General features: G+C 33.0%; 2 protein-coding genes across 2 annotated transcripts in view; both read left to right on the top strand.

Annotated features, from left to right (window-relative positions):
• The window catches only part of LOC141530288 (uncharacterized), a 53476-nt gene extending 42273 nt beyond the window's left edge, over positions 1-11203 (top strand). Inside the window, exons 5-12 of the mRNA XM_074247311.1 lie at positions 348-649; positions 813-1490; positions 1587-6370; positions 6446-8037; positions 8119-8433; positions 8513-8817; positions 8900-9262; positions 9590-11203. Coding sequence (XP_074103412.1) covers positions 348-649; positions 813-1490; positions 1587-6370; positions 6446-8037; positions 8119-8433; positions 8513-8817; positions 8900-9262; positions 9590-9625 — 8375 coding nt within the window. The 3' untranslated portion in view covers positions 9626-11203. The remainder of the gene's footprint in view (positions 1-347; positions 650-812; positions 1491-1586; positions 6371-6445; positions 8038-8118; positions 8434-8512; positions 8818-8899; positions 9263-9589) is intronic.
• A 293-nt stretch (positions 11204-11496) lies between these two features.
• On the top strand, positions 11497-13331 carry LOC141530600 (uncharacterized). The gene is made up of 3 exons (XM_074247795.1): positions 11497-11585; positions 12128-12194; positions 12348-13331. Exons 1-3 carry the CDS (start codon positions 11533-11535, stop codon positions 12993-12995), a joined length of 768 nt encoding a protein of 255 aa, XP_074103896.1. The 5' UTR covers positions 11497-11532; the 3' UTR covers positions 12996-13331.
• Positions 13332-14286: the final 955 nt, after the last annotated feature.

Raw genomic sequence — 14286 nt, 5'->3', positions numbered from 1 at the left:
AAATATATTTCTAAAAATTAATTCTTTATGTAAAAAAATTTTCTGTACAAAAATTTCTTGTCTTTCATTTAATTGTTTATTAATTTTTTTTTCTAATTTTTATGTTAAAAAATCTTTCAATCAATCTGATCTTTTCTTAATTACTTTCTAATGTAAATATTGTAAATTCATTATCTAAATTCTTTATATTCTGTATATAAATTCCTTTTGTCTATTATAAATGATAATTTATATTTTAAAATAATACTCTAGAATCTAGAACTAATAAAACATCAGATATTATCTTATGTATTAACAGAATAAATTTATTTAAATATAATAAAATAAAAATGATTATCAAATAACAGGACAAGAAATAAGGCGTGAAACGAGAATGATGAACGAGGATGCAGAAGGTGAAGGCAGAAGACTAAATTTAGCTACAAGAGTAATGTCAAATGGGGTAGAAGTCATAGTGGCTGGCCCTACACCAGCATTGCGGTGGGAAAATTCAAATCCACAGCCCACACTTACTCTCTCTGACGAAGTTGTTATGCTCATGCCTCAAGAAGATCCTAACGAATTCGTTACCAAGACTTGCACAACGACATTTACCTATTTAAATACAATTACTAAGGATGGCACGACAATCGTTTCGACCGACCAACAGGTAATTTATTTTATCCATTATTTTAAATTTATTTTATTTGCAATAAAATACTCGTAGAGCAATCCAACGATTCCTTAATATAATGTAAAAAAGTAAAATAATCTACGTGACAAAATTAATAAAATAAATCCTATATTATATACGATGAATGTTATTCTTCAAGGTCGTCGCGAATACAGCCACAGAAGAGCGCCATAGAAAGCCAGGATCAGAGTCTGCAGCCGTAACTCTTGCCGCTTCGCCCACTCTAAGAACAGAGGTATTCAAAACAACCTACACGTATCTTACATTAAACACAGATCATCCGGACGCAAAGAACGCTCTAGGAAGCAGCCAGAAAGTAATAACAAATACAGTCACCGCACCGCAGCATTATTTAGATATGATTTTAGAGCCTTCTGAAGCATCACCACCTCAAACAAATACTTATCTCAGTACTCGTGTTCTTGAAAAGACATTTATTGAAGACGGGATTACAAAAATAGCAACTATGAGTGATACTATTACTCGTCTTATTATCACTGAGTCTGTACTGCCTCCGCCCCGTCCAACTAGTGTTACTACAACTTTAACAGCCCTTGATAATCCTGAGGATACTCTTACTGATATTATGAAGACATATTACATCACTTATACTTACTACAACACTTACCTTGAAAAAGGTAGTAGTACCGTAGTCCGAACAAATGTCGCTACTTCAACAGATGTTGCCGTGGAAAAGGTGAAGAAGACTGGTGTTATCGATACACAAGTAACTGCAACACCAAGTCTCGAGCCTATTAAGATATTTGCTACTAAGACTTACTTAACAACTTTCACGTATTTCACCACGCTGCTTCAGGTACTTTTTTTATTATCTTCATTTCCTTTAATTATTACTTTTCAATGAATATTATAATTACTGTAATAAATAATTATTCATTTTTCATCTTTATAGGCCGGCCCTGATGGTGAAACTTCAACGACAATCTCCTCGAGATCTCATGTTGTAGAAAATGTCGTAACAGAATCAATAGCTCCTAGTTTACTTAATGCTGGTTATATGAACTTTTTGACTACATCTCATCACTCAGACTCGGTTAAAAACGTCGTTACAGGTTCGACAATTATTTTCTTTGATGAAGAAGATCAGATTGATTCGTCCAGTACTAGTACACAAGTCCAACCAACAGCTTCTCTAGAGGCATTAGAATCAACTGTAGAAAATTCAGAAACTCCAGTTATTCAGTCTTCCGATATAGAGTCAGAGCCACAGAAAGATGAACCAGAAAAACAACAGAATGAACAAAGTTCAAGTGATTTGGATACTAGCGCGTCTTCGGGGATTACACACAACGAATCATTGAATCAAGACAGTAATACTGCTGAAACTAACAATGGACCTAATCTACCAGTTGGAGGTGGCTTACTGAGTCTTGGATCTCTTGGAATAAATGGTTTGTCGGCTTTGGGACCCGTCATTACTGCTATGGCGGGGCTTTTGAAGGGCAAGCCAACAGCCAATCGTAGGAATGATACTATGTCACAACCTTCTAATCCTCCTGCTCATCAAGAGCATCAAGAAGCTACCACTCAGCGATCACCGATTTACATTCCTGTTGCTGATTTTGCAGATGGTGACATCGAAACAGCGGAGAGTCAAAATATTGTTGCTCAATTGGCTAATCTGAACTCAAATTTTATACCCGAAACAAGGCATAAAGTTGCTGCGAGTCTTGTTGATGGAATCCCGATATCTCCGGGAGAGGTTATAACAGCAAATAGCGATGTGATTATTGGTAAGCCAGGTATTTTAGCACCAAGACCACCACAAAAGTATCTTCAAAATGGAAATGAAAATCAAAATCAAAACTTTGGAATGAAACCTCCACCGATATCAGTACCAAATATTCCGGTTCACCCTGTTTTGGAAGTAATTAAAGATGAAAGACCTGAGCCCACACGAAATATTCTTCACGGCAGTTCTTCAAACTCCAAACGCCCATCAAAAATTCCTCATCATTTAAATAATGAACCGACAAGAAGTGGATTAAAGCATGATATTTTAGAAAATGATCCACTACTTAAACCTCCGGGGAGAACAAATATTGAGAAATATGCTAACCCAAGTATTAACTCAAAGGAGCCCGAATGGATTTCCAATATCTTTAAACGACCTTGGAACTCAAAAGATGGATTAATGCCTCCTCCAGTACCGCCAACACCTTCCAGAATCGATCAGGATCTAAATTTTTATCCACCCCAAGACACTCAGCCGTGGATAAATCATCCGTCAGATGAGCAAAATAGCCGGTCACCTTGGGCTCACAAAGATCCAATAATTACTAATACCAATTTAGAAAGCTCTAAATTGAAAACAGAACTAACACAATTGACAGCTTCTGAGCCAATAGTTCACCAAGTTCCTCACGTAATAGATCGATCAACTGGTCAACCATTGCTTGTAAACATCCAACCGAGTCAAGTAGCTAATGTCGTCATTCCTCAAGGTGGCACACAGGCTCTTATTTTTGGTGATACCAGTGAACCACACATTAGTGGGCAGTATTTTGATGATCCTTCACCTTATCCAGAACCAGAAAGTAATCCTCCAGAATATGGTGGATTTGAAAAACAAGAAAATAATCTATCAGACTTTATGATTCCACCAGCACCGCCTTTTAATAATTATAAATCGCCTTTTCAAAAGCCACATCAACACACTGTTTCTTCTCCTAATAATCGAGTTTACTCAAAATTTCCTCGACCACATGATAAAATAGAAATACATACAAATCGACCTGAAAAGAGACCATCTGATGTGCATTTGATTCAACGGCCTGAGTCTCATGGTCAATCTAGCCAAGGTCAAGTTCACACTGAAATTTTAGTGCACCATTCATCTGATACATCAAATTTTCACAGTAATCTCAGACCTCAATCAAATCAACATCAACAAGAATTTTCGCCTCCACGAAGAGATTACCATGTACCGACTTCAAATGAGCTTCCACCACGGAGAACCACGGATATTTCTCCACCTACTGAGATGTCTCATCATAATTATCATCATCACCATCATAGATATGGATACCACCATGAAAATCCAAACAGAACAGCTGCAAATGATATTCTGAAACAAAAGTGGAAGAACGATAGAACGAAACCAAGAATTACAGTTGTTCGACCGAGACCTGGGGTGGAGCCACCAAGACCTACTAATTATCCTAATCCCGATAGAACTTCAGGATTTGGAACAAAGTTGAAGTATCCTTATCGACCTTCATCTCATACTGCTCAAGTTTCTCATCTACCGCAAATTCCAGTTAGCTGGCAAGATGAAACTAAAGTTGAGCAGTCTAATACTAATTATCAACAACACAAAACTCAAGAACCGCAAGAAAATCTTCCTATAGGAGTAATTGGGTACAGAAATCCATTGATCGGAAATGCTAAAAGACCTATGCAGCAGTCTCCGCTTCAACCTACTAATTATCAACCATCACCGCCCCAACATCACCAAGTTCACCAACTGCCTCCGGATATAAGCCCTCCTGTTATTCAGAACTTTGGTCAAATTCTTCCTCATCCAGATGAACCTGAAATTCCTTGGTCCGATACACAAACTGAAGCTGGTCCTGATTCAACCGCTGAAGAGTCTGAAGAAAGTTTTAACTATCACAATGAAATGATCAATAAGAAACATGATAAACAAGAACAACAACAGCTACAGCAACATCAACAGCAGCAACAAAATCAACAACATCAACAGCAGCAACAAGAACAGCAGCAACAACAACAACAGCAGCAGCAACAACAACAGCGAGAGCAGCAGCAACAACAACAACAACAACAACAACAAGAACAAGAACAAGAACAACAACAACAGCGAAAGCAGCAACAGCAACAGCAAAAACAACAAATACAACAGCAGGAACAAGAGCAACAACAACAACAACAACAACAACAACAACAACAACAACAACAACAACAACAACAACAACAACAACAACAACAACAACAACAGCAGCAGCAATTTGAAAATCATTTTATTGAAGAAAATGAATATAATGAACCAATTGAACCGATTACGTTTGAATCAGAAATGTCTGATAAAAATAAACAAGAAGAAAAACCTTTCAACATCCTTGAATCATCAACAACAAAAGCTGAAACTATTGAAGAAAATGTTTTCTACCAAACTCAAACGGAAATTTCACCAGAAAATCAAAACAACAATAATTACGCCACTGTAAGTGTCTTAAAACCTTACGAGATTTTTGAAGATAACTCCGAAACGGATAATCAAGAAAATAAAAATATCTCTGACGATACATTAGACTATGATGTAATTCAAGGTGTAACATTTGGTGATAGAGTAATATCAAATTCGGATGAATTTGAACGTAATGATACAATTGACTTAAAAGCCCCGACTATGATCCCTCATTTTATTCCTCAGGAATCGACGAAATTAAAATCATTCCAGTATCAAAAAACTGTAACACCACGACCAGTTTTTGAACAGAAACGAATTTCTGTAATACAGGATCCTAAACATCTTAGCGGCCATGCACGACCTGCGATAAATTGGGAAACTATACAGAAAGTAAACAATGAGAATCATTATTCCAACAGAAGAAATTTGACATTTACACGAACAAATCATTCTCACGGTTATTCCTATTTTAAATACGTTAATACTGAAAAGATTCGTACTCCCGAGCTTAATTCACCATCTGCAGGTACTCGGGTTCACCCAGCGTACCCACATATTGTTACTAAACCAAGACCTGTACTACCAATTCCAATTACTATTTCTTCTGACTCGTCGTCCAAACCAAAAATTTCTCAAAAAGAAAAAAATAATATTAATAATAATAATGAAGAAATAACATTACATTCCGAACGACCTAGCATCCACATGCGTCCGATTATTATTCATGCTAAAGATAGAAATCGCGAAACTCTTGAAACTGCTTATCAAACAAACTTTGCAGTACATGAAGATGAAAAGAATTTGCCAAATAAAAAAAGGCCTCAATTGAATAATCAGAACAAAAATTCAAATGAATTTAAAGTTTTGTCTCAAAATATGATGCCTCCACCACCAACAAAATCAACAATTAAAGATAATATAAACAACGACAACGCTGAAGGTGATCTTAAACCACCGCCAATTCCAGAAGATGTTGTTGGAATGTCACCGCCTCCAGTAGTAATTACAACCACAACTGCAAGACCTACATCTACAATAATCAATGACTCTGGATTGAGACCACCGCCTCCCAAGTACATTCCTTTAGATTCTTCTAAAGTCGTCGGAGAAACTCCGCCACCGCCACCGTCACCACAATCTCCGCTATCAGTACCCAGTGTTAATATGGTACCACCGATAATTCCAAGACCAACAAAATCTCGGCCATTCTTAATAGAATTACTATCTCAAGATATGGTGCCACCACGTCCGCCTGTTATTGAAAGTTCTAGGCCAATCGAAATTGCTACTGTTAGACCTGCGATTGCCGTATCCGGGTCTATACAAATTGCAACCGCAGTAGCTACAAGTCATATCCCAGTAATGCAAGATATTGTTGAGTCTACTATTCCAATTATTCACGGTACTGTTGATCTGCCGGTTGTGATGGACGTGTCAGATATTATCAAGTCAGTAGAAACTAGAAAGCCCGAGCACGTTAGTGTTTACACCGTTCGGCCTTTTGAAACGAAACAAGCTTCAAGGTAAGATTTTTATTTATAAACAACTATTTATTATTATTTTAATACTTGATTTATAGCAATTTATAATTTTTTTAGAGTATCTGTTCAACCTACGGCTATACTTTCAACGAATTTAATAATGCCAACACGTCTAAAATTACCACAAGCAGAGTCTAGTTTATCAACGAAGTCTCCAATCCAAATCACCAGACTTTCGTCTTACGAGACTTCAAGACAACCATCAGTTGTTCTTGAAGCAAGTCGTCAAAGTATTTCATCTAGTAAAATTAATTCGACACAGTCTTTGAAACATCGACCTTATACTATAAAGCAAAGTATCAATCCAAGTGACGTCACATTTACTTCAACGGCCAAGAGAAAGTACGGTAGCTCGTCAACTAAATTCCATAACATAATCACGAAAACGTTAAAAGAGTATGCTGATACTAGAGTATACAAGAATACTAGAAATGTAACAACCACGACAATGATGACGACGATGGAGATGAAACCGAAATCTGTTACTCACTTCAAGACCTTGACGGTTACGAGAACAGAAACCTCAGTTGTAGGTTCACCGCCTACAACGCGAACGCTTTTATTGACGCATACTATGACGTCTACCATCGTGGAAACTGTTACTGAAACTTTACTTCGACCTACCAATGTAGTTATTACGTCAGTTACGACTATTCTTCAACCAGCAACTCGGTTATCATCTTATGAAACTTCTCCAGACAATATGGACTCGATATTTGTCGTAATGAGCGATCAGAATCCTCCAGCAGCGGACGCTGAAGAAGTTGAAGCGGAATATGGAGGTGAAGAAGAAGTTTCTCTTGATGAACAAGATCCAGCTGGTAATGAAATCCATCGTGTGTTATCCGGTGGTATTCTGGGAGCTCCCGTTGTTCCTCATCGCCCGAGTACTAATCAGTGCCAACCAGAATGTCGAGCGGCAAAGTCTGAAATGTGTGCTTTGGTAGCCAGTGAGCCTAGATGTATATGTCGTCCAGGATTTTCACGTATGTTCTTAGATCGTCCCTGCAAGCCAACTTATACATACACACTCCGCGTAGGACTTGATCGTATCGGTAGAGAGTCTGTAAAATATGATCATCCCATTAATGATAGTTCCTCTGCGTCATTCCGAAGATACGCTGGACCAACACGAGAAGCTCTTGATAGAACTCTGATGCAGAGTGACTTGAGGGATATTTACAGAGGCCTTGATATCGCTGGATTCTACCCACATCCACCTCGAGTAGAATTCCATCTTCAATTGAGCGATAACACTAGTGAAACTCGGCTCAAAGATGTATTGAAGAAATATTTAATAAGCAGTAATTATAGTCTGGGTGGAACTGAAGTATTTGCATTGAGAGACTTTGATTCTATTGACGCAAATGACTTCGATGAATGTTCAACTGAAGAGGGAGGACCTCATCACGATTGCTCGCCTCATGCTGCATGCTTTAATTTACGTGGATCTTATCAGTGTTCATGCAAAGAAGGTTGGGCTGATTTGTCAGAAAATTCAGCGTATCCTGGAAGAATATGTTCTCAAGCACCGCTCGGCTGTGCTAGTTGTAACTACAAGGGCCACTGCGTTACTAATTCTCATGGTCAAGAAATTTGCGAATGTTTCCCATGGCACAGTGGTCAGCGTTGTCAAGTTAATTTGAAAGGTAAATACTGCTTTGATTTTTATTTCAATAGTTGATAAAAATAAAAACTGAAATTAACTTATTTATTTTTAATATTTACAGTTACGTTGATAGTCGTAGTGACAATTGGAGCTATTTTACTCACTGCGCTTGGACTCGTTTTAGCTTTAACATGCTTGCGTAATCCAAACAGAGCTAGAAAATCGGGAGACAAAAGAGCTATGATAAGTACCGGAGCAAGTGGTGATACAAGCAGTGAAGGAAGTGTAACGGATCTTGCGATTCCTCATCACGTTCCTCACGTTCTCCCTCCGCCGCCAAGATCAAATGCACCGATTCCGCCAAGTGTTAAAAGACCCAGAAAAGTCACTAAACAATATCGAGCTCCAAAAAAACCATCTTTTGCTGGAACACCAGGTAAAATAAATATTTCTTAATAAATTTTTATATTTAGTTATGGTAATAATAATTAAAATTATGTCTGTGTAATTTTTAGTTCCATTAAATGAAACAGCCAACACCGATCGTACATTGAGTGTAATGATTCCTCGAGCTAAATACCGATCTGGGCCGCAATCGCCTCAGAACTATTCAAAACCACCTATGAGTACTTTTGCCGTGGAAGAACATAAACTGATAAATTATCTTGAAGGTGGTCCGCCAAATGGTAATCGTAAACCAAGTCTTGCTAATACTGCTAAAGATTACGTAAAAAGAGAATACATTGAAGAGACTGGAATTAGAGTGGTAAAAAATGCAGCTGCTCCTAATAATGGCGCACTTGTTAGTGCTGGATTTCAAGTAATAAAAATTTATTTTAATATGATTAAATATAGAACTGACAGTTTTAAAAAGAAGGTTGAAACATAATTTTAAATAATAGGTGTCGGCAACGGTACTGAAAACTACTGATGATGGCGAATCAACACTGGATGACACATTCGAACCGTCGACGTTGAAAACTCTAAGAAGTACGACGGATTTTCAAGACGGAACGTCGACTCTCGGCGCACCTTCGATTCAAACAACGACGAAGCTACTCCCTTTAGATTTGGCTGAAGAAAATTCAAGTGTTGGACGATCATGTTCTGGTGATACATCTATCAAACAACCATCACCGAGTCGAGGTTCTAAAGATACTCGGGATGCACGTGACAGTGCGAGTGAGGGTCCTATCACTGCTGAAAGAGATCTTGGTAGTACTCTGCGACTTCGACATACTCCTCTGTATAATCCAGATCGAGCAGTAAGTATTTTATTTCTAGATTTATTTTTTAATTTCTTGTACTATTAAATTGATAAATTCTTGATCCGATCTTTTATCTTATAATTAAATGTCTTAAGATTATTAGGTAGAAGATTAAAATATTTTATTGCAACATAGTAAGCGTTCTTTACGCTAATCCTTTTTTTAATATTAGGTAGAGATAACGACTTAAATCTAGTTCTAGTTTGTTTAGCATTGTATTGATCTTTATACTCTTGAAAATAACGCATTAAATTATTGATTTAAAAATTAAACTATGCTGAATTTTTTAAACATTTATAATAGAATAATTTTTTTGTGTTACAGATTAGTGATCGTGATTCCAACTTTGATTCACTATAGAGTTGATTTACTCGAAAAGTGAAATTCGTTGTTGCCAAATAATAATTAAAAGAAAATGTTCAATGTTATTGTTGTAATACAGTTTAAATATATATGCCCTCGTACAAACACATGTGAAGTATATACTTAAATACATTTATGTGAATGATGAGGTGCAGGCCATATTATGAAGGTGATTATGCCAGTCACTGTTGCGTCGTTTGTTCTATGTAGAAAAAGTCTGATGTGAAGCAATATTATTCATCGTCTTCACTACGCCAGCCTATTTATTTAAATATATATATATATATATATATATATATATATATATATATATATATATATATATATATATATATTTGTTATAATATGATACATCATTTATATTAATATATTTCACGATCAATAAATAAGCGTGTCTTTAAAATATTTACCGATGATATAAAAAGTAAAGAATTATCTATAAAAAGTCAAATTAAGACAAATATCTCGTGCCAAAAAATTTATTATAAATTTTCAACTATATTGACTGTTTTGATTGTTAGATTTTGATATTTTAATGTCATATGATTATATGTGGGATTCATTATATATTTAATGAAATTGAAGAGATATATATTGAATTTGTTATTGTTATTGTTTTGTTTTGTTTAACTGAATTGCTATCGAGTCTGACCATGTTGCTCGGCTTCGTTATTAAATTTATTTGTGAAAAATAATTTACAATTATGCACATTTGCATTGCTGAAAAATTTTCAAAATTGAATAATAATTTTATTATTATTCTTTCAAAAATATTAATAAATGAAGCCGAGCAACGTTGCAATTTACGATTCATATTAACCATTAATATTATTATTATTATTTTAATTGTGGGTGAACGAGCAGTACTAATTTATATTGAAAAGATTTAAAATGACAGAAAAATATTTTTTTTTCAATTAATTTTATATAATTTTGGGAAGTGAGATTTCCCTTTTCGGGAGCGAAAATATGATAGGATTTAAAATATTTTATAAAATCAATATATTCATATAAAATAACTCGACTACCAGTTTAACACTTGTCTAATTAAAAATGGAAAGATTTAAGTTTTGTTTTTATTTCTATTCACAAAAATGAAATTTATACTAACAAAATTCCTACGATATATGTTCAAAAATAAATAAAAGACAAGTATAGTTCCATAATATTGTCATAGCTGCAATATATAGAAATGTAACATGCGCATTACTTAGCATGAGTATTCTATGTATGCATGATAATTTTTTTTTCTTTTGTACATAACTACCTTTCCAACTTTTATTATACTTCGTAAATATTGTATTTTTGTACAATTATAGCCTATAGCCATGTATTTTGACAATAAAAAAATAATACAGTTTTAATAATAAAATAATTTTGTATTTTTTTACCTCTTATATAGTTATATATAACCATCATAGTTACATATAACAAAAAACGTATTGAATTTTAATTATTTTGCAAACGACAAATTTTTGCTCCATCTTTTTTATGTTCAACTTTTAGTTTTTATTCATTTTCATATTTTATAAATTATCTGCATATGGCGACTTCTTAGGGCTGTCAGAAGTGAAAAATTTTTTTTTGATTATTACATAGGAAATTCAATGACTTATGACGAAAAAAGTTTTACCCTTACTAAATATCCTAAATTTTTAATTTTAAATTCTACCGTTGTCAACATTACTTTCGTTTTACTAACGAAACAGAGCGCCATCTTCTGTGCGGAAGTACCAAAGAAGAAAAAATTATTCAGCATTCGACAGAAGCGACATCACTCATTCATGCACACTTTTTGCAATCACAGAGCTGACCAACTCACCCAACAAACGTTCTGGAACGTTTATTTTCAAATACGACTTCGAACCGAGTGGCACGCTGTTGTTCAAAGTTATTCAAAGTTAATGTTCTTTTTACAAAGCATTTTATTTATCAAATTTAACTTTTGCTTGAACAAGTGAGTATTTTTTTTTATTCTACAAATAAATTTTTATATTTTAAAATGTAATATATTTTAAAATGATGAGAGTGAATTCAACCGACAGCTAATTTTTGAGAATTTTTAGATTAATTTTAACTTAATGGTTGTAAAAAAAATCTAAAAAATTACATAGAAAAAACTTGCGAAAATTTCCATATGCATTTTTTTATACTATTTCTTCGGTAACAAATAAACAGTTTATAAATTATTAAAAAATTATCAGCTGTCTGCTAAATTTACTCTCATATTAAAATGTCATTAAAGTTAGCCGACGTTCTAAATTTTTTAATTTTTTTTTTAATAATTAAATTAAAACAATAAAATATTTTTAAAAAATTGCACTTGCAGTTTTTGAAGTTTTTTACCCATACAAATTTTTTTTGATTTTTTTGTAATAATTTTTTCAATAAAAAAAAATTCTAAAAATTTTTAGACGTCGGCTAACTTTATTTTCATTATATTAAACTATAATAAAAGTGTAATTAATTGAAAAAATTTTCCAATTTTGTGTGTTACAGATTTCCAAATATAATTTATTTACTTCTCGAGAAAGTTCAGCAAAGTAATAATTCACGCACGATACTGGTGAGTTTCAACCTAAAATTGTTCATTTTTTAAAATTAAAACCAAGTTAAATAAACCATGGCAGTAGTACAAAGTTTTGCTTTGGCATCTATAACATCCGCTTACACTTATTCTGAGGATGAAATTGATGATTTTACGGAACATAATCAACAGGAAAAATCACCTATACACGCTATCATACCAGAAAGTCTTCAAAAAAGTAATTCCTCAACTCCTGAACAGTTAACCATGAAGAAAGAATTGGTATCAAATGATAAATTTGACGAGGACGACTTCCAACTTCTACCAACGTCTACAGATCCATATCCACCAGAATTACAAGCAAGGTTCAATAATTATATCAAACTTTCAGAATCAAGTGGTTTAGATTTTAATACGGTGATGCAAAATCGGAAGAAATTCAAGAATCCATCTATTTACGAGAAACTTCTTCTTCACTGCGGTTTAGATGAATCCGGTACCAATTTTTCATCCAATTTATTCGACCGATTCAACTGGGGAAAAGAAGCTCACTATGATCAACTGGATATTGCTCAACAAAAATCAATGAGTCAACTGGAAAAATCTAAAACTCAAAGTGCAAAAGTTGAAATTGTATCTGGTGTCACCAAACATCCTTCTCCCAACGGTGTTTTAGTGAATAAAAACAAAAGTAGTAATGTTCATAATATTATTATCAGAAATAATAATAGTAAAAATAAAAACTTAGCTAAGTTTTTAGGTGCAAAAGATTGTTCAAGTAGGAAATCTAAGTGTGAATTTAGTACTATCAATTTCAATTTTAAAAGACCGCGCTGTTGACATTTATGTATGTTCATTAGAACTCTATTTATTTTTGTAAATAAGCTTATTTTTTATTAATTTACAATGAAAATGAAATTAGCCGACATTTCAAAATTTTTAGAAATTTTTTTTTTTTTTAAATTTCACTTAAACAATTAAAAAAAAAATTTCACATGTAAAAAACTTGAAAAACTATTAGTGCAATTTTTTGTAAATATCTTTCTAATTGAAATTTAATTAATAAAAAAAATCAAAAATTTTTAGAAGTCTGCTAACTTCAGTGTCATTAATTTACAACATTTTATAATTATAAATTAATTTTAAATATACATTTTTTAAAATTTTATAAATTAATTAATTTATTTATTTATTTATTTATTAAATTAATTTATTCATAACATTTTTTATCGTAAAATACAATTGATTATCGTATGCATCATTATAATGTTCTTGAAAAAAAAAAATTATAATTTACCAATAAGTAATACTTAGCCATAATTTTTCAATTTTCAATTCTATTATTCTTTCATTTCTTATCTATTAGTCTGTAGTTATTTAAATTTATGATGGTACTTTGAAGAAAAGTAAAAGAATATTCAAGGTAGCTCATTGAATGTCTCCTTCGGCCCTTTGTAAGAGGATCTAGGGACATTCCTGTAATCATCAGTCTGAGGCCTAAGTACATTTAAGGGATTAAAACCCAAATCGCTGGATGGATGGGTCTATTATAAAAAGTAAGTAAAGATATTTGAACTTAAATTGACAAATATTTAAATAATGACAGAGAACAATAGTTAAAAGAATTTATCTTGAACAGAAAAATTTTAGAATATTAAACTAACTAAATTTTAAATATTAAGATAAAATGTCAGGTAAAATCTCAGACAATGATCACTTAAGTAACTTCTAACGATAAAAATTGAATATTAAATAATAAATTAATTTTGTAATTATTAGACAAATCAAAAAATAGAACTTAATAGTTAGACAATCTATTGAACTTTTAAATTAAACAAATACAAATCGATAATATTTTATAACAATGTAGCAAAAAAAAAATGATAAAAGGGTATTAAAATTTTATGCCGTAAAATAGATGGCGGAGTTCCTGAGGTGGTCCACCTTTACAAGCATGGAATGTAAATGTCATCCATACATGCTTTTAAATTAAAATAAAATTAATTTAAAAAGAAATTAATAAAAATTAATTTTCATTAATAATTTTTTTGAAAATAATAATTTATTTTTTATTAATTGAAATATTTCAATAAATAAAAAATTAGGGCCAGTTTTTTAATCCGAGATAAAA

The sequence above is a fragment of the Cotesia typhae genome, unplaced genomic scaffold (genome assembly GCF_013202065.1).
Source record: "Cotesia typhae breed Kobodo isofemale line unplaced genomic scaffold, CoteBio_Ctyphae contig_5, whole genome shotgun sequence".
Classification (NCBI taxonomy): Eukaryota; Metazoa; Arthropoda; class Insecta; order Hymenoptera; family Braconidae; genus Cotesia; species Cotesia typhae.
Note: the sequence above shows the minus strand (reverse complement) of the source record. Positions and strands in the feature narration are given on the sequence as shown.

Excerpts from the sequence above, each read along its gene's own strand:
- LOC141530600 (XM_074247795.1), top strand. The coding sequence starts at position 11,533 with ATGTTCTTTTTACAAAGCATTTTATTTATCAAATTTAACTTTTGCTTG. Across the intron at positions 11,586-12,127 it reads TTTAACTTTTGCTTGAACAA|ATTTCCAAATATAATTTATT; the intron begins GTGAGTATTTTT and ends TGTGTGTTACAG. Across the intron at positions 12,195-12,347 it reads ATAATTCACGCACGATACTG|GAAAAATCACCTATACACGC; the intron begins GTGAGTTTCAAC and ends CATAATCAACAG.